The 17,979-nt window shown below is 44.5% G+C and overlaps 6 protein-coding genes across 7 annotated transcripts; 4 read left to right on the top strand and 2 right to left on the bottom strand.

The window, feature by feature from the left end:
- Window positions 1–1,412: 1,412 nt before the first annotated feature.
- Window positions 1,413–1,837, bottom strand: LOC140626402 (histone H2A type 1-E). The gene has a single exon (XM_072814163.1). It carries the CDS (start codon window positions 1,803–1,805, stop codon window positions 1,413–1,415), a length of 393 nt encoding a protein of 130 aa, XP_072670264.1. The 5' UTR covers window positions 1,806–1,837.
- A 122-nt stretch (window positions 1,838–1,959) lies between these two features.
- LOC140626401 (histone H2B type 1-K-like) lies at window positions 1,960–4,106 on the top strand. The gene has a single exon (XM_072814162.1). It carries the CDS (start codon window positions 2,112–2,114, stop codon window positions 2,517–2,519), a length of 408 nt encoding a protein of 135 aa, XP_072670263.1. The 5' UTR covers window positions 1,960–2,111; the 3' UTR covers window positions 2,520–4,106.
- LOC140626404 (histone H2A type 1-E) lies at window positions 2,393–9,138 on the top strand. 2 transcript variants are annotated; one of them, XM_072814165.1, is made up of 2 exons: window positions 2,393–2,508; window positions 6,544–9,138. In XM_072814165.1, exon 2 carries the CDS (start codon window positions 6,556–6,558, stop codon window positions 6,946–6,948), a length of 393 nt encoding a protein of 130 aa, XP_072670266.1. In that variant the 5' UTR covers window positions 2,393–2,508; window positions 6,544–6,555; the 3' UTR covers window positions 6,949–9,138. The 2 variants fall into 2 exon arrangements, with proteins under 2 accessions (XP_072670266.1, XP_072670265.1); XM_072814164.1 differs by lacking the exon at window positions 2,393–2,508 and adding an exon at window positions 4,549–6,326.
- On the bottom strand, window positions 4,782–6,323 carry LOC140626405 (histone H2B type 1-C/E/F/G/I). The gene is made up of 2 exons (XM_072814166.1): window positions 5,839–6,323; window positions 4,782–5,155 (listed from the first exon to the last, which is right to left on the bottom strand). The coding sequence occupies exon 1, from the start codon at window positions 6,226–6,228 to the stop codon at window positions 5,848–5,850; it is 381 nt and encodes a 126-aa protein (XP_072670267.1). The 5' UTR covers window positions 6,229–6,323; the 3' UTR covers window positions 4,782–5,155; window positions 5,839–5,847.
- On the top strand, window positions 7,174–9,138 carry LOC140626084 (histone H3.1-like). The gene is made up of 2 exons (XM_072813693.1): window positions 7,174–7,255; window positions 7,602–9,138. The coding sequence occupies exons 1-2, from the start codon at window positions 7,174–7,176 to the stop codon at window positions 8,063–8,065; spliced, it is 546 nt and encodes a 181-aa protein (XP_072669794.1). The 3' UTR covers window positions 8,066–9,138.
- A 6,762-nt stretch (window positions 9,139–15,900) lies between these two features.
- LOC140626411 (histone H4) lies at window positions 15,901–16,987 on the top strand. Its single transcript, XM_072814177.1, has one exon. It carries the CDS (start codon window positions 15,922–15,924, stop codon window positions 16,231–16,233), a length of 312 nt encoding a protein of 103 aa, XP_072670278.1. The 5' UTR covers window positions 15,901–15,921; the 3' UTR covers window positions 16,234–16,987.
- Window positions 16,988–17,979: the final 992 nt, after the last annotated feature.

The following is a 17,979-nucleotide window of genomic DNA, read 5'->3' as shown; positions in this document are numbered from 1 at the left end:
TGAAAAGACACCCTCTAGATGCGATTGTCCACGTAATTTTTTACCTTCGATCGAGTTTAGGAAGGCTAATTTAAGGTCTATTTCTTGATGCCTCTGTTCAAAGTCAGATTTTTTATTTTATTTTATTGTTTTTAAGATTTTATTTATTTATTCATGAGAGGCAGAGGGAGACATGGGGGGGAGCCTGACATGGGACTGGATTCCGGGTTTCCAGGATCAGGGCCTGGGCTAAAGGCTGCGCTAAACCAGTGAGCCACCAGGGCCGCCCTCAAAGTCAGATATTTTTTTTAAGACTTATTTATTTATTATTATTCATGATAGACACAGAGAGAAAGAGAGAGAGTCAGAGACACAGAAGGAGGGAAAAGCAGGCTCCATGCCTGGAGCGCGATGTGGGACTTGATCCCATGACTCCAGGATCACAAACTGGGCCAAAGGCAGGCGCCAAACCACTGAGCCATGCAGGGATCCCCCAAAGTCAGATTTTTAAATATATTTTATACAGCTGAATGTATACTTATTACTATAATTTCATCAAACATATTTGCACTAAGCAAAATTTGTGAAAATGTTAAAAGACACCCAAAGTGGTAAATGGTACAGATATCATTGTCTTTTTAAAGTCATGTTGAACCCAGAGAAGAAGCTCTGTCTAAAGGACAACTGATTCCAGGGCATATAGCATTGTATTCCAGATTACAACAGAATGGCCGTAGCCCAGTAGTCGGGTTTATTGGTTTACTTAATGGTTTATTGTTTTTTAAAGTCTGAATTGCAGATGCTTTTGCCTACCAAGGTGCAAAACAACAGCTTTCAATAATGTATCAATAAAGGTATAGTTTTGGGACGCCTGCATAGCTCAGTATTTGAGCATGGGCCTTTGGCTCAGGGCATGATCCCAGGGTCTGGGGATCTAATACCACACCTGGCTCCCTGCAGAGAACCTGCTTCTCCCTCTGCCTGTCTCTGCCTCTCTCTCATTTTGTCTCATAAATAAATAAAATCCTTAATAAAAAAATTAAAATGAAGGCATAGTTTTATCACTAATTGGATTTGAATCTAAACTTCCAACATAAACCAAGCGTTATGCTTCACATTATCTGATGGTTTACAATGCCGAGACTGCAGTATATAAACACGTGTAGCACAATCTCTCTATATCATTTTAATTTGCCAGTGACAACTTTTTTATGGTAACTCTAAACTGATTAGTTTCATCTTTCTGTGTAGTTGGAAGCACAAACATCTACTCCCGGGTGATGAACTACCCTGCAAGGGTTTTTCAACTAGTTACAATTAATTAAAAAAAAAAAAATGTAAGCCCTTTTCAATGAGTATGGGGGTGGCTCTGAAAAGAGCCTTTGGTTAAAAGTAACACCTCGATGAATTAAGATTGTTATTTTTTTACCACTTTACTTTCCCTTGGCCTTGTGGTGGCTCTCGGTCTTCTTGGGCAGCAGCACGGCCTGGATGTTGGGCAGGACGCCGCCCTGCGCGATGGTCACGCGGCCCAGCAGCTTGTTGAGCTCCTCGTCGTTGCGGATGGCCAGCTGCAGGTGGCGCGGGATGATGCGCGTCTTCTTGTTGTCGCGGGCCGCGTTGCCCGCCAGCTCCAGGATCTCGGCCGTCAGGTACTCCAGCACGGCCGCCAGGTACACCGGCGCGCCCGCCCCGACCCGCTCCGCGTAGTTGCCCTTGCGGAGCAGGCGGTGGACGCGGCCCACCGGGAACTGGAGCCCGGCCCGCGACGAGCGCGTCTTGGCCTTGGCGCGAGCCTTGCCGCCCTGCTTCCCGCGTCCCGACATCTTAACAACCTCTAAACCCTTGGGTTACAAAGGAAAAAGAAATGGAAGCACGAGTCCTTTCCGCAAATGAGAAACAATTATACTTGCAAGCCGAATTGTAAATTAGGCGGTTTCATTGGCTAAAACAATCTTGACGTCTGCACCAATTACAAATCAGAATTAAAGACACGTAATTTCCGTACTAACTTCAGTTTATTCAATCAGTCTGACTCTTAAAACTTCACTCCCATAGGAGTCATACAAATATTATGAGCGTTGTAAGGAGGGCACATATCTGTAACCTCCGAAGCATAGTTCTTCTGCGTCATGCCCGAGCCCGCCAAGTCCGCGCCGGCCCCGAAGAAGGGCTCCAAGAAGGCGGTGACCAAGGCGCAGAAGAAGGACGGCAAGAAGCGCAAGCGCAGCCGCAAGGAGAGCTACTCGGTGTACGTGTACAAGGTGCTGAAGCAGGTGCACCCCGACACGGGCATCTCGTCCAAGGCCATGGGCATCATGAACTCGTTCGTCAACGACATCTTCGAGCGCATCGCGGGCGAGGCGTCGCGCCTGGCGCATTACAACAAGCGCTCGACCATCACGTCCAGGGAGATCCAGACGGCCGTGCGCCCGCTGTTTCCCTTGGGAGCTGGACCTCCAAATAAGCCTGACAAAATGTCTTCATATATGTCCCCTAAGACACTTAAGAGCCAGCCAGCTTTTCAGCGTAAGTTGTAATGGCTTTAAGAGTTAATGTAACAGCTGAAGGTGTTTTGCTTTGCTTTGCTGAAAATGTTAGGCTTGCGGTTGTGTGGTACTAGCAGTTCAAAATACATACTTCTTCACTGGTTGTAAGAGAAAGGTAGAAATATAGTTAATGGCAGGATGGATTTCTCTTGTCTCTACTTCCCATTTTGACTACACGCCTGGCTCAGGTGGTACAGAGATGTTTCACTGAAACTCCTTCCATGTAGTGTCCTTTACACATTGGTTCTATGAAAAGCCAAGAGGGCTTAAGAAATTTGCAGCGCTATTTTTGTTACTGGTATGTTAGGTTAAAAAGAAACTCGTTTATTTCCAGATTCCTGGACTTATATGCTTAAGGCAATACAATTTGCAAATACTAATGGGATCAAGGCAATGCATGAAAATTGAAAAACAAATATCGCTGACTACAAGATGGGCTTATTTAATTGTAATGAGAATTTTCCCAAGACTTGTTTAATGATTAGGGAGACCATTGGCAAAATCCCACATTGCAGTAATGATGCTGGCAGTGTGGGAAAGAAATACCTTTTAGAGATATTTTGGTGCCTCTCCCTTAAAATTATTTTCCTCCAGAGTGGATTTTAAATCAGCTTCTTTCTTTCTTGGTCAACAAAAATTCTTTTTAAACTAAAAAAAAACAAAAACAAAACAACAACAACAAAAAAACATGTTATTCTGGTAACCTACCACTGCCCTGGCATATGCAGACATATATAACAGTAAGGGAAACTTAAACTTTTTTCCTTGTAATTAGAAACCTACTTAAAGTTATAAACTGCCATGAATGGTATCCCACTTGAATTAAATGCTAAGAATGTACATATAAGAAATTTGTACAGATTCAACCCAAATAGGAAAACTACTCTATTCTTGTATAATTTCCTTCATGAATAACAAACTCTCTACTCCCTACACGACACAAATGTGCACGCGCACACACACACGCACACACACAAATGACACAAATGACACACACAAAGAATATATGCATCTTAAAACAAAACAAAAGCAACAAGGAGAGAAATGTAAAAGAATGAAAAACAATCTAATTGGTTTTCAAATACCAGATTGCTGTATATTAGAGCTTTTATTGTTATAGTCAATTTTTGCTTTATGTAGTCCCAGAAGTAAATAAATATCTGAACAAGGTATATATGACCTTTCCCGGAGTCCATAAACACCCTGAAAGTACCTATGGTAGTTTGTCCATATGTCTTCCCCCTCATAGAGCAGAAAGTATATCGTTTTCTATCAAATTCTAAAAACACTATGACCCCTTGTGCTGGGCAGAAAACTGCCATCCCGATTATATCTAACTCCTAATTTATAAGGGTCTGAATATGTTAGGTTCCATAACAGAGGGCAATAAACGTTGCAGATGGCACTAAGATTGCCGATTACCTGATTTTTTAAAGGGAGATTATCCTGAATTATCCACGTGAGCCCTATGTAATCACATGGATACTTAAAATTGGAAGAGGTCAACTGAATACAGAACCAGAGATGTAACAGCCCGAGGATTTGGCCAGAGGTCACTGGCATTGAAAATTGAGAAAGGCAGCCCTGTGCCAAGGAAAGATGATAGCCTCTAGGAGCTGGAAAAGGCAAGCGAACAAATTTTCTTTGAAAGACCCCCGAAAAGGCCAAATTCCTGACCCCTTGATTTTAGCTCAGTGAAATCCATACCCAAATGCTGATCTACAGAACTATGAAATTATAAATTTGTACTGATTTAAGCCACTAAATCTGTGATAATCTGTCAGACCAACAATAAGAAATTAATGCACCCACATAATTTAGGAATTAGTGATTCTGTATTCAGTGACATTAAGATTACAACTACATGTATGTGTAAATATAAATGTATAAATAGAATTATTATACATGTAAATTCTTCCTAAATAGTGTAGGCTCCCATGATGTTGAAGTATCTATAATTTCGAGAACAGCATTTTATATTTCCTTTTTTTCCTGGTGTTTAAAATGTCTGGATTTAAAAGCAGCAACTCTTATTTCATGGAGTAACATTTGCCCCACTCATTGTAGTATTATTACTTCTAATTATAATTCTACTTCAAAATGCCTCCATTTATTATATATAAAGTATGGGAGAAATGGAAAATTATACTCACAATGTTCATTAAAAAATGTGTCAAATGTAATTCCCTCTAAATTGTATATTTGTATTACAAACTGTTGCATTTGTGCATTTTTTCACAAAAGTACCCATAGTTTATTTTAGAACTTTATTGTTTAATAATATTTAAGAATAGTCTTATTTTATAAAGTGAGGCACAGTGAGCATGAGAACCAAAGTTCATTTACATGGCAGAACATTCCCACCAAAGTTTTCTTTCAAAGATGTCTGGATAGAATTCAAAGACACTTCACATCAGATAGATTTCTCAACACTTTGGTAAGTACTTTTACATAAATTATCTGCTCTCCAGCACTAGGCTATATATCTCATCTCTTTTCTTGGTGCATTCTTTGTTCACTTTCCTGAAGGGTCTTGAGTCAGCCACAAAGAAAGGCTTGGTAAGGCTAGAAGAAACTCCATATCCCATAGGACTGCCGCTGCCCTCAAATTCAATCACTTCTGTATTCTGGAATAAACACATATTTTATATGGTTATCAAAGTGCCTGATGGAAAAAGGAGGTGCAATAAGCAAATGCTTTCAAATGTAGTCAAGACCCTTTTTAAAATCAGCGGAGGCTTGGAGCAACGCATTACTCAAGAAAATGGAAAACTACGTATTTTTTTAATATAGTTAAACTAAAAAATATACAGGTTTTCAGACACTTCAAAGACAAAACCGATGCATCCCAGAGTGAAATAAGTTAATTTTTAAAGATGCCAAGTGGAACTCAGGCTTGTTGGTGAGGTGGAGGGAGGAAGGAGTGAAAAACCTGGGACTGTGTGTATTTCATAAAGGGTGGAGGGGGCGGTGAGATTAACCGCTAGTACCAGGACACACGACGAAGTGAAGGATGAGAAAGCCAGAACACCTAATTCTTTCAAGCCTCCTTACCATTCCCTGGAAAGCCAGGTAGAAAAGGAGTGCCTCGGGAAAGGCTGTTATCATGGACAATATAAGAACTGCATAAACTCCTAAACCGAGGGCATGCTTCACTAAGGACGTGGAGACCGTTTGCTTTAAATCGATAGTCTCCCAGCAATTTCAGTGCCAAAATGACGCCTAAATGTTAATACTTGTGTTACAACTCCTTGGGTGAGAATGGAGTGGCTCTGAAAAGAGCCTTTGGGGTTGGGAAGGAGACGCTTACTTGGCACGTTTACTTGGAGCTGGTGTACTTGGTGACGGCCTTGGTGCCCTCGGACACGGCGTGCTTGGCCAGCTCCCCGGGCAGCAGCAGGCGCACGGCCGTCTGGATCTCCCTGGACGTGATGGTCGAGCGCTTGTTGTAATGCGCCAGGCGCGACGCCTCGCCCGCGATGCGCTCGAAGATGTCGTTGACGAACGAGTTCATGATGCCCATGGCCTTGGACGAGATGCCCGTGTCGGGGTGCACCTGCTTCAGCACCTTGTACACGTACACCGAGTAGCTCTCCTTGCGGCTGCGCTTGCGCTTCTTGCCGTCCTTCTTCTGCGCCTTGGTCACCGCCTTCTTGGAGCCCTTCTTCGGGGCCGGCGCGGACTTGGCTGGCTCGGGCATCTCGATGACGAAGAAATCTAGCAACAGACAAGAAAAAGTCCTAAAATGTCCGCCTACAAAGACAGTGTCTTCTTTTATAGGCCATCTATGCAAATAAGGTATGCAAGAATAGCCAGATCTGATTTGACAAAGAATTAGTGACGGGAAATATGTAAATTTGAGTGCGTCACATCTCCTTCCTTATTGGTTGGACAGCCAAACGGGACTTTAACCAATCCTAACTCGAGGTTTACACTTCCATCCAGCACTATAACTGGTGTCTTTTGGTTGTCTTAGGGACATTTCTTTAATTTCTCAGTGATCTCGTTTTCTCAGGTGCTAGAAGCTATGTCGGGACGCGGGAAGCAGGGCGGCAAGGCTCGCGCCAAGGCCAAGACGCGCTCGTCGCGGGCCGGGCTCCAGTTCCCGGTGGGCCGCGTCCACCGCCTGCTCCGCAAGGGCAACTACGCGGAGCGGGTCGGGGCGGGCGCGCCGGTGTACCTGGCGGCCGTGCTGGAGTACCTGACGGCCGAGATCCTGGAGCTGGCGGGCAACGCGGCCCGCGACAACAAGAAGACGCGCATCATCCCGCGCCACCTGCAGCTGGCCATCCGCAACGACGAGGAGCTCAACAAGCTGCTGGGCCGCGTGACCATCGCGCAGGGCGGCGTCCTGCCCAACATCCAGGCCGTGCTGCTGCCCAAGAAGACCGAGAGCCACCACAAGGCCAAGGGGAAGTGAAACTTTACTAACCCAGCAGCCCGTATCCCGTAAATGAAAGGCTCTTTTCAGAGCCACCCATATTTTGTGGAAAGCGCTGGGATACTTAAAAACCCTAGGTGATGTGATTTTTAAAATTTCTCGGTTTAAGAAGTGCGTAACTCTTGATTCAGTTCTTGTTACGTAGTGCTCATTTCAAGTGTTGAAGGACCTAAGGTAGTGGCGTAAGATAGGTAAATGACAAAGATGGCAATCGAAACCATGTTGAACTTGTTTAGCTTACATATAAAAACGTACGTAATTGTGTATGTGGTATATTCAAGTTACGGTCCGAAAGTCTAAAACGTAACAACTGGGGAGGAAAAGAGCCATTACCTTCCCAATCACCTATCAGGGCGGGCTTTATGAGTTTTACGGCCGACTGTATTCTTACTAGATATTTTGTGTTTGTTTCTGGCTTTTCACAAAAAGAGCAATGAAGTACATTCAAATCAACTCTTAAGTGAAACCTCGCTTTTATGACCTCAATTTCAAGTAAACTAGGAATAAATGTAACGAAATAATGTTTCTATAGTCCATCCTTAATGGCAATCCAATCATGTCTCAGGAAAGCAACCTGAGAACCAATTAGATAACAGCGCGGGACCTACGAACCCGACTGATCTATGAATAAGGTCAGAACCAGCAGCTGACTGCTTCCGTCAGTTTACTTTTCCGTATCTTTGTCTTGGCTCGCACGAAGCAGACGGCGCGCAAGTCGACGGGCGGCAAGGCCCCGCGCAAGCAGCTGGCCACCAAGGCGGCCCGCAAGAGCGCGCCGGCCACCGGCGGCGTCAAGAAGCCGCACCGCTACCGGCCCGGCACGGTGGCCCTGCGCGAGATCCGGCGCTACCAGAAGTCCACGGAGCTGCTGATCCGCAAGCTGCCGTTCCAGCGCCTGGTGCGCGAGATCGCGCAGGACTTCAAGACCGACCTGCGCTTCCAGAGCTCGGCCGTCATGGCGCTGCAGGAGGCGTGCGAGGCCTACCTGGTGGGGCTCTTCGAGGACACCAACCTCTGCGCCATCCACGCCAAGCGCGTCACCATCATGCCCAAGGACATCCAGCTGGCGCGCCGCATCCGCGGGGAGAGGGCATAAACCCCCGCACTTTGAATAAGGCTCTTTTCAGAGCCACCTACTTTGTCAAAAACTGTTGTAGTACTTTTCTTAAAGCTTCCTTGGTGAAAGGAGTTTGTCTTTCAAAAATACTCTGGAACCGTTATTAGATGCATGCACTGATTTGGTAACGGCCCTACTTGTGTTCATAGTAATTGTGTGTAAGGTTATATAATCCATTGTTTAATTGTAGGAAAACGCTTTACTACTGCCAAGATGTCTTTCAAACTGCTTGATAACCGCACAGAATGGCTTCTAGGTACTAAAGGCCAAAAAGCACACTGTTGTGAACTCCCTGTTTAGATGCAGCCTTCTATCCTTTTGGAGTGAAAGAAAAGGATAACATTTACAATTACTATTATCAGTGGAGTAAAACTCTAGGGGAGTCAAGTCATGCTTTTTTAATGGATCTCCAATCCACTAGGTAGGCCTCAGCCTAAAAAAGCAAATACAGATCTGATCATTTTTCACATGGAGAAATTGGTCTTTGTGCCATTATGTTATGCATTATCAAAGTATAAAACTCAAAATAATAAGCTGAGTCTCATATAGTGAGTTTTCCTAATACATAGCTCATTAATAAGGGACTATCAGGAAGATAAACTTCATTCAAAGGAGGAATAGGACATTAAGACTGGATAGTTCAAGGAAGTGAGGGAAACCGGAATAATTACCCCACAGTATTCCTCTTTGACAGAGATTGGGGGTTAAAGGCAGTTAAGCAACAACCACAAGAAAAGCTCCATTTTACACTTTCCATTTTCTGCCTTAAGGCAGGATATGAATTCTATAAGGGAGACCTCTAGAATCAACAACCCAGAGAGACACCAGAGGAATCTGCAAACCCTACTCTGTTTCCTCCCACATATTTACCTTCCCAGGGTTTTCATCCTTTAAAGCTTAGACCTGCCTTCCTTTGTGCCTGTCACTTTATGTATTTATTGTCATTTTGAAGATATTGTATGACACCTCTTTGCGGTTCTAAGGCACCTCCCAGGGTTTCTCCCATGTATATATGAAATATACATGTTAATAAACTTGATTGCTTTTCTCCTGCTAATCTGTATTTTGTAACAGAGGCCCCAGCCAAGAACCAAAAGGGATGGAGGGAAAATTTCCCTCCCCTCCAAAGATTGGAATAAAACAAAAAGAGCAAATTTAGATCAAAAAGGGTTATGGTCCTATGGCATAATTGTAATCTCTAGACAATCTTTTCTGCTGACAGAATTTCTATCTGCAATGGACAAAAATCACTGGAATTATCAACATGCTACAAATTATCTAAATTCAGATTTTTCAGATACTAGACCCTAATAAACAGTCAAACAGAAACACATTCTCGTAAAATAAATTCAAAACACTTGGGCAGGCCCTTTAGGCTTTGCTGTATGTGGCGATGTGTGCAGTCTATCCCTTTAATATGGGTATTTCTTAGCAAGTTTCAGAGCTGCCCTAGTCTGGGACCTTGTCCTCGGTGTCTGCATGCCTGATGGAGACTCGGCTTTCCCATCTGCACTTTCAACCTTCCTGCTCACCAATGATTTGCCATGCCACAGTGGGCCTAATGTTGAATTTCCCAGGCCTACAGAAGTAGAGAGGATCAGCAGCTCTATGACACTCTGTTCATGTCCAATCAAGTCAAAGTCCCATAACATCACTAGTTCATCTTTTCTCAAAAAGGTGAAATTACAATTCAGAAAATACAAAATAAACATGTTGACAAAGAGTTTACTTAAACCATCATTGACAGAAAAAGATAAAATACTCTGATAGGTTCAAAGAATATTTAAGAAATTAGGGCACTTATAAATAACTTAACACAGAGATATTGGAATAGGATTGTTGAATGAGGTTGAAACAAAATTAGTAATGTCCAAGAGACCATAAACCTTTAGAGATAGAGCTGTTACACCTGACAAAAATTATTTGCATCTCTACCAAATTAACCCCTGCTAAATTTGCTACATTCATTCAATAGCAAACAGTGAGATGATTAAAGTTCATTGTCCTTTGTGTGGTCTTTAACCTTTTATGATATTAAGCATTATGGCTTATTCTTTTTTCCTTACTTCCAAATCTCAGAAACTGTGTCTCATACTGTGAATCCTGCTGGAAAAAAATTAAACGATAGAACCTGCAAGATAAATATTTATGAAACTTCATGATGTGCTTCCTTGACATTCTTCCTGTACTCATTGACCAAATAGTAGACACTGTAACTGAATTGACCTGATTTTCTTATCTGTCTCTTTCGGTCTTTACCTGGACTCCAGAAACAGCAAACCATTCCCTTCCTATCCATGAAATGCTTTTGCACTTCATCAGCGATTAACTTTGCTTAAAAATAAAAAAAAAAAATAAAAATAAATAAAAAAAAAAAACACAGAATATACATTCTCTGGACAAAAGTTCAAGCAATTTTTGACTATCATTGGGTTATAAACATTTTTGGATGCCCTCTCTTAACAAAATATACTTTCAAGAAAAAAAAAAAAGAATGTTAGCCCAGATCTTCAAGATGTCTCCAGCTCCTGATACCCTGCCCTTGAAGAATTCTAAGGACAATTTTTCTAGCTAGCTATCTTTTCTTGCTTTGATGAGTAATGTTTTCTTTGACAAGCCTCCCTTTGTTCCCTAATGTCATTTCCTTTTGTTCTTTTTAAAATTTTTTATACAATGTTTCATTTTAGTTTGGAGCCAGTCTCTGTCACTGGGTTTGTTAGAAATATAGATGGTCCTTGAACAAAGGTTAAGGGCGCTGATTCCCCGCACAGTTGAAAATCTGGGTGGAACTTTTGACTCCCCCAAACCTAACTGCTAATACCCTACAATTGAGCAGAATCCTTACAGATGACAGAAACACTTGATAAACACATATTTTGTATATGCTATGTATTATATACTGTATTCTTATAATAATATTATAATAATATAATAATAATATTATAATAATATATATAATAATAATATTATAATAATAATATTTTAATAATATATTTTATATAATCCAAAGAATCCAAAATATCTTTGTTTCAATATGTAATCAATATAAAGACATTAGTAATGCAATATTTACATTCTTTTTTTCATCCTAAATCCTCTAAATGGGGTGTCTATTTCATTCAATCTGATACTAAATTTTTATTGTAGAAAACTTGATTTGCATTTCAATATCATAAAATGTACTGTGGAAAAATTAGGTTAACATGCCCAAGCTCTTCAAACACATCCCAACTTTTCCAATAACTGAACAGAGTAATTGCTTTTAAATTTAAGTTGTTTTACAAGAAAATTAAAAATGCAGCCCCTCCCAACATCAACCTCTCTCCCAGTGCTCAAAAGTGGGTCCAGATCACTTTATCAGACAATGCAATTCTTTTTTTTTTTTTTTTTTTGGAGGAAGGCGCTCTCCAGGTTTATTACTGTTGGGTCAGCACCTTAAGAGTCTACATGGGTGCATACATTACAGACTAGAATCTGTTCCCCAAAGAGGCTATTTATATCAATCCCGTTTTTTACTTAGAAAGGAAAAAAAAAAAAAACCAAAACCCTAGCAACACATACATTCTAGAAATTAAGCAATGGACAATGAGCTAGCTGGACATGAACTGGATGAGGGCCTTCAAGTAGGTCTGTAGAGACGGAGGGGGCACCCATCGGTCTACAGGTTCAGGCCCCATGGTGGCCACCAAGCCCAGCCCTCAGGTTCACACAGGAGACATGTTTCCTCTCCTCCCCAGACAGAGGCCAGGTCTGGAAGGGGGCATGGGACAGGCATAGGAGCTCAGGCAGCTACCCCACAGATATAAGTGGCCCTGTCTCCTAATGTGGAACCTGCTCCAGGACAAAGGCCAGACCCCAGAGAGGAGTCCAGTCTTCCCATCTGGGGGCGAGGATAGTGCAACAAGGCCATCCTTGGCCACTCCCTGAGCTGCAGCCATGACACTGACTCAGGACACTAGCCGGCCTGCCCTGAGGAGACACTGACCCAGGGGACAACATGGGAGGAGGCAACAGTGGGCCACCTCCTGGCCTGGGCCTTGCCCAATGGTAAGGGGTGGCGTGACCTGAGTCCTAGTTCCATCTGGTCACCCAATGGGCTGAGAACCCTTGCTCTGAGGGGCCTGCTTCTGCCTGGGACCCACCTAACTCACACCCCCACGCCACCCTCCACACGCTGGCAGCTGCATCGGCTCAGCCACCGATGGTTTTCAGTCTGCATCATCTTCCTTGGAGGAAGTGCTTTTACATGGATCCTCAGAACAGCTCCATGAGGTAGGCAGGGAAAATGTGTCCGTTCTTGGTTGGCCATTGGGGAAACTGAGGCACAGGGATGAGCTCAGACCAGGTGTCTGAGGGAGTCATGGTGGCTGGGGCTATGTGCATGACTCATGGGCCTGGGGATGGTGTGGCGGGTGAGCCCTTGTGGCTCTTAGGAACAGGACAGACTGCGGCTGGGGTCTCTGCACGTTCTCCCCGGGAAGGTATGAGGACATAGCTATGGAAGTGGATGGGAGGGAAGAGGTGGGATCGTCCCAGGAGACGGGCCACCCACAGCCAGGGTAGACTTGACTGTTTCCCTTTGGTCTCTTCCTATAAGTCAGTTCTGCAGCTACAAAGCTACTTTAAGAGCCTCCATCCTGCTGAGTATGACTCTGGAAAGAGCCTTGTGGAGTAGTGACCAAGGCCCTGAGGCCCAGCAGTGGTCAGACAATGCAATTCCAGAAGGAATTATGTTTGTGACGTGAAGGTGGTGATGGAGATTGCTGGTTAAATTGGGAAAGTGTACAAATTTAAATGTAACCAAGTAAATTTAGAATTGACCCCTAAACTCAAAGATTTTCACTTTCAAAGATACAGAGGTCATAAAAAATAATAAAAATTGAATATAAATCCATATTGCAAAATACAACATTGAGAGATTTAAGGAAGGAAGCCAATTCCTGGGCATGAAGACAGAATTTCCACAGGCAAGGTAGTTGTCACACATTCCACACCAGGCCAAAGAGTTATCTTTTGATTTTCAAACTGCTTTTCTGATGTCGGGATTCACATTTCCATTCTACAGAAGAACAAACTAAAGCATAAATGAGAGATTCTCAAGGCACAGTACAGGTCATAGCCCCTAGAAGGTGAAGCATAGGGAGAGTACAGCACTCAAGCCCCAGGGCCAGTCCTCCACAGAAACAGCTCCCATCCGGGTGTCCCTGTGCCGCTGGGGACTTGAGTTCTTTTCTCACTCTAGGAGACCATCATGCCAACAACCCTATCATACTTTGATTTAAAGTGTACAAACAGGGGCTGTCTCAGTTGATGGTCAGGAATTAAGCTACCACTTACCTGTGTCACTCACAATGGAAGAAATGGAGAAGACTGATATCCAGCTACAGAGACCTATAAAGACAGAGTAGAACACCCAGTGTGTCCTGTTCACCTATTTCCAAGGAGACATGGGCAGCGTAGTGGACAAACATTTCTCCAGAGCTCTGAGCAATGTCAAGAGCCCTCAAGGATTGAGCACCTTGAGCCAGGGCACAGATGTTGATCCTGAGGAATGATAGTGACATGCCTCCAAACCAGTGGTGTTTCTCATCTCAGTGGACAAAGCCAGAGCCAGAGCCAGAAGCATCTTTTGCATATGGTGCCATCAACTGCAGCTTGAGTGGGCCCAGTTCAAGAGGCCATACTGACTATGGATCAGTACCCAGCGTCCCTGACCGGGAGCGCCCCCCCCCCCCCCCCCCCGTTTGAATCTGACTAGCCGTGGCACTACCCCTCCCTAGCCAGCCCCAGCACTTCAGAGCCTGTCTACTCTCAGGTCTACTCCAGTGGGCACGTGATCTCAGAGCCCCAGCCCAATGGGAATGATAAGCCCTTCCTAAGTCTTCTCCAGCAAGATTGACACCTAGCCCATCCTCAGGAGTCTGCAGTGTGGGAGAATTACAACTCTGCCCAGATAGCCAGAAGCACAGGATTGCCTCCCAGCTCAGCCCACTATAAGAAAATATATTTCCCCACAGATGGTGGACCTGCCAGTGCCAACCTTGCAAGTGAAAAAAGTCAGTCTCCAGAGAGAAGAGATGTGTTCTTTTATTGAACCTCAGTCCAAAGAAGAGAATTTTTTTTCCAAACCTGCTCATGATTTTCTGTGAATCTAGAGGGTCTAGAGACTGCACCACCTTTTTCTCTTTCTGGCTCTAAAGAACATTGTGCCAGGAACAAGCTGCTGTTCTCCCTAAAATTCTACACATTTCTTCCCTGGCACCTGTGCCCTGTGGCAGGAGTTTTTCAAACATCAGTGACCCCTCAGCATATGAAATGGTTAAAAGAGCAGTTCAGTGATGGGAACTCTTAGAGGGCCTCCTGCTTGCTTATCCCGCCTTCCCTGTACCCGCTGCCTCCCTACTTATAAATCAACCCCCTTACCCCCTACCAGCAGAGTCTTTCAGACCCAAACTGATGATGTGGTGTCTTATGGGCTTGTCCCACTTTGCCAACTGAATGGAGGACATACCAGCAACAGCCTGAAGCTTTCTAGCCTGAACCCAGACTGTGGCAGGCTGCACCCCTGCCTCTACCAAAGGCAAAATGAGAATAGGGGTGGACAAGACCCACTGAGGAAATTGAGGCTGGGCATTTCCTTCCAACATCCTCAGAGTCTGGAAGGAAGCTGAAGAGGTTCTCATGAAGCACTTTCACTAGGAATGTTTGATTCTTCAGTTCTGAAAAAGAGATTCCAAATAGAGTTGCTGAGAAACCTGAAAACTGACACTGGAAGTTAGGGAACAGACTGCCCCGTCCCAAGCTGGGCCTAGACAGTTCTGTGCAAAGAACATCTCTTAGCTGCGGATCCAACTGCTTTCTGCCCTCCCTATGAGGATGAGGACTCTGGCATCTGACCCCCCCACAGGTGTTTATCTGGACCTTGGTGACATGTTACTGGCTTCTACAGACAATGAAGCCTGCCCCTTAGCTCTTTCACTGTTAGTGACATCTGTGAGCCATTAGCTCTCTTTTCGGCACAGAGCCATTGGGGCCACCCGAGTGGGTACCCACAGCATCTAACTGAAGGTGAAAGAAAGGCTTAGTCCAAGACGTGGTGGCAGGACCTCCCTACAGATTGTTCCAGATCAAATGACAAATTTCTTCAAATTCCCTCATGTCTCTAATCTAGTCGATAGCCTTGTGGCCAGCGTGAGCTTGGCCCGGAAGCCCCTGCCGGCAGTGTTGGCTGTCCACACAGCACCCCCTACTTGTTCCTGTGAAATAGCTCGGAGAGTGAATAAACAATAAAACTACTTTTTTGGATTAAAATAAATAAATTAAATAAATAAATAAATAAATAAATAAATAAATAAATAAATAAATAAATAAATAAAATGTACAAACAGGATTCAGGGGGAGGAAAGAAGCCTGACACTCAACTACATTTCAGGCACGCGTTTAGAATTCAAAGCGAGATAGAATATGGTACACGCCAAGTCCACCGTCGAGGCCACGGCGCACTAGGATCCTAACAGTTCAAACCTCAGAAGCAGATGCCAGCTTGAGAGGTGCCATTATTTCAGTCCCGTAATAAACTGGATTTTCCTTACACGCCCTTAGAGAGAGCTTGTTTCGGAGAATTTAGGGGAGGAACAGGGACTCAAGGCAGGATTCCCTCCGCCCAGAAGGGTGGACCAACTTGCGCGCAATGTGGGCGGAGCCAACTCCCGGCCCGCGGGCCGGGCCCCGCCTCCTTGGTAGCTCTCAATTAGGTCCGCCACCGGGCTATAAATGAGAAGGTCGCTCGTCAGCCCGCACGTTCTCTCCTTTGGTTCCATTTCGACTCCGCTGGGATGTCTGGCAGAGGCAAGGGCGGGAAGGGGCTGGGCAAGGGCGGCGCCAAGCGCCACCGCAAGGTGCTGCGCGACAACATCCAGGGCATCACCAAGCCCGCCATCCGGCGGCTGGCCCGGCGCGGCGGCGTCAAGCGCATCTCGGGCCTCATCTACGAGGAGACCCGCGGGGTGCTCAAGGTGTTCCTGGAGAACGTGATCCGGGACGCCGTCACCTACACGGAGCACGCCAAGCGCAAGACGGTCACGGCCATGGACGTGGTCTACGCGCTCAAGCGCCAGGGCCGCACCCTCTACGGCTTCGGCGGCTAAGACCTTTCCCACAATCTCGACTTCTGCGAAAATTCTAAAGGCCCTTCTCAGGGCCACACAATCTGCTCCTTTGAAAGAGCTGGTGACATTGGTGTATTTGTATTCTGCTTACTTAAAACTCTCTCAAAAAAGGAATGGAAGGTTTTCTGGTTGTATTCAATGTTTTTAAAGTTTCATTTGAGAGGCAGAGACCTAGGAAGACGGAGAAGGTTCCTCCCTAAAAGGAGCGTGATGCGCGACTCTATCCCATGACCTCGGGATCACAACAACCCTAAGCCAAAGAAAGGCAAGATCTTCAATATAATCGGTTTCCTACTACCGGAATGCATTAAATGTTAATGTAGCAATTCAAATGAGTTTCACACCAATGGGATGTTTTAAACCCGTTCCTGGTTTGGTAATGCTTTACTGCCTACAGAACTCAAAAAATTTGTTAAATTTGGACTGATCAGCCAGTAGTTGTGTAACTAGAGAGGGCTCAATGAAAAGCCGATTGAACTCTTAAAAACTGAACGCACCGATAAGCAGGCCTAGGTGGTACATGGGGACTTCTCCCCCCCATAAAGTATTTGTTTGGATCATGTAAACTGATTACCAATGACGTATATTTAAGCCACAAAGATTTGGGGGTTTGCTATACCGTGTTACATATTCCCGGATATCCTATAATAAAAACAATGTCTCACAAACCCTCTGGTTTCTCAGCTTTAAAGCCAGAGGGGCATACAACGGCACCAAGCCTTCAACCACACAATGTTTTCTCATGTGTCAGTACTTGCAAAGGAAAGGGGGGAGAAGGATCCTCCAAAGTAATAACCAGGCAAATTATTTTCTGCTTCCTGGCTTCACAGGAACGTCACTGGCAGGAGCCTATTTAAAAGCATTTGAACATGTTTGTAGCCTTTCTCCTTACTTCTAAGAAACAGTTCTTGCCTGAAAGCAAATTGAACCAGAGTAATGTAGCCTGGGGAAGGAGGGAACCGTTATTCTAACTTTCTTTGGGTTCTTAGGTGCCTTTTATTTTTCCTGATGGGTCCCTGTGTTTATGGTGACCAGCGTTCCCCCTCCTGGTATTCACCCTTCTGTGAAATAGCTCCCTTGAGCGTGGACATGACCTCTGACTTGTTTCTAGTCTGAGAGTACTCCAGAGGCGACAGGATGTAATTTTCTTTTTTTTTTTTTTTTTTAGATTTTATTTATTTATTCATAGAGATGCAGAGAGAGAGAGAGAGAGAGGCAGAGACACCGGCAGAGGGAGAAGCAGGCTCCATGCAGAGAGCCTGACGTGGGACTCGATCCTGAGACTCCAGGATCATGCCCTGGGCTGCAGGCGGCGCTAAACCGCTGCGCCACCGGGGCTGCCCAGGATGTAATTTTCTGCATATGATTAGGTTATCTGACCTGTTAAGTCTATTAAGTAACGTGTCTTCCTCAACTCTTGCATGCAAACTTTGATACACCAAATATCCATGCTGGCAGGCCTAAAGGACAAGAAACTGCGGGGGGGACTCTTTAGGAAGTGAAGGAGGCCTCCATCTAACTGCCTACAAGCCTTGAAGCCAACAGCCAGTAAGAAAGTGGAAATGGAAGTTCCAAGAACTGTCTGCCTAGATGCTACAGGACTCAAAATGTCCCAACCCAGTGCTCCTCATGTATTACTTTTATAACCAGAAAAATAAACACTAGAAAAACCACCGAAAGAAAAGTGGAACCCTCAGCGCTACAACCACAAGGAAAATTCAACCA

The sequence above is a fragment of the Canis lupus genome, chromosome 37, assembly GCF_048164855.1.
Source record: "Canis lupus baileyi chromosome 37, mCanLup2.hap1, whole genome shotgun sequence".
Lineage (NCBI taxonomy): Eukaryota > Metazoa > Chordata > Mammalia > Carnivora > Canidae > Canis > Canis lupus.
Note: the sequence above shows the minus strand (reverse complement) of the source record. Positions and strands in the feature narration are given on the sequence as shown.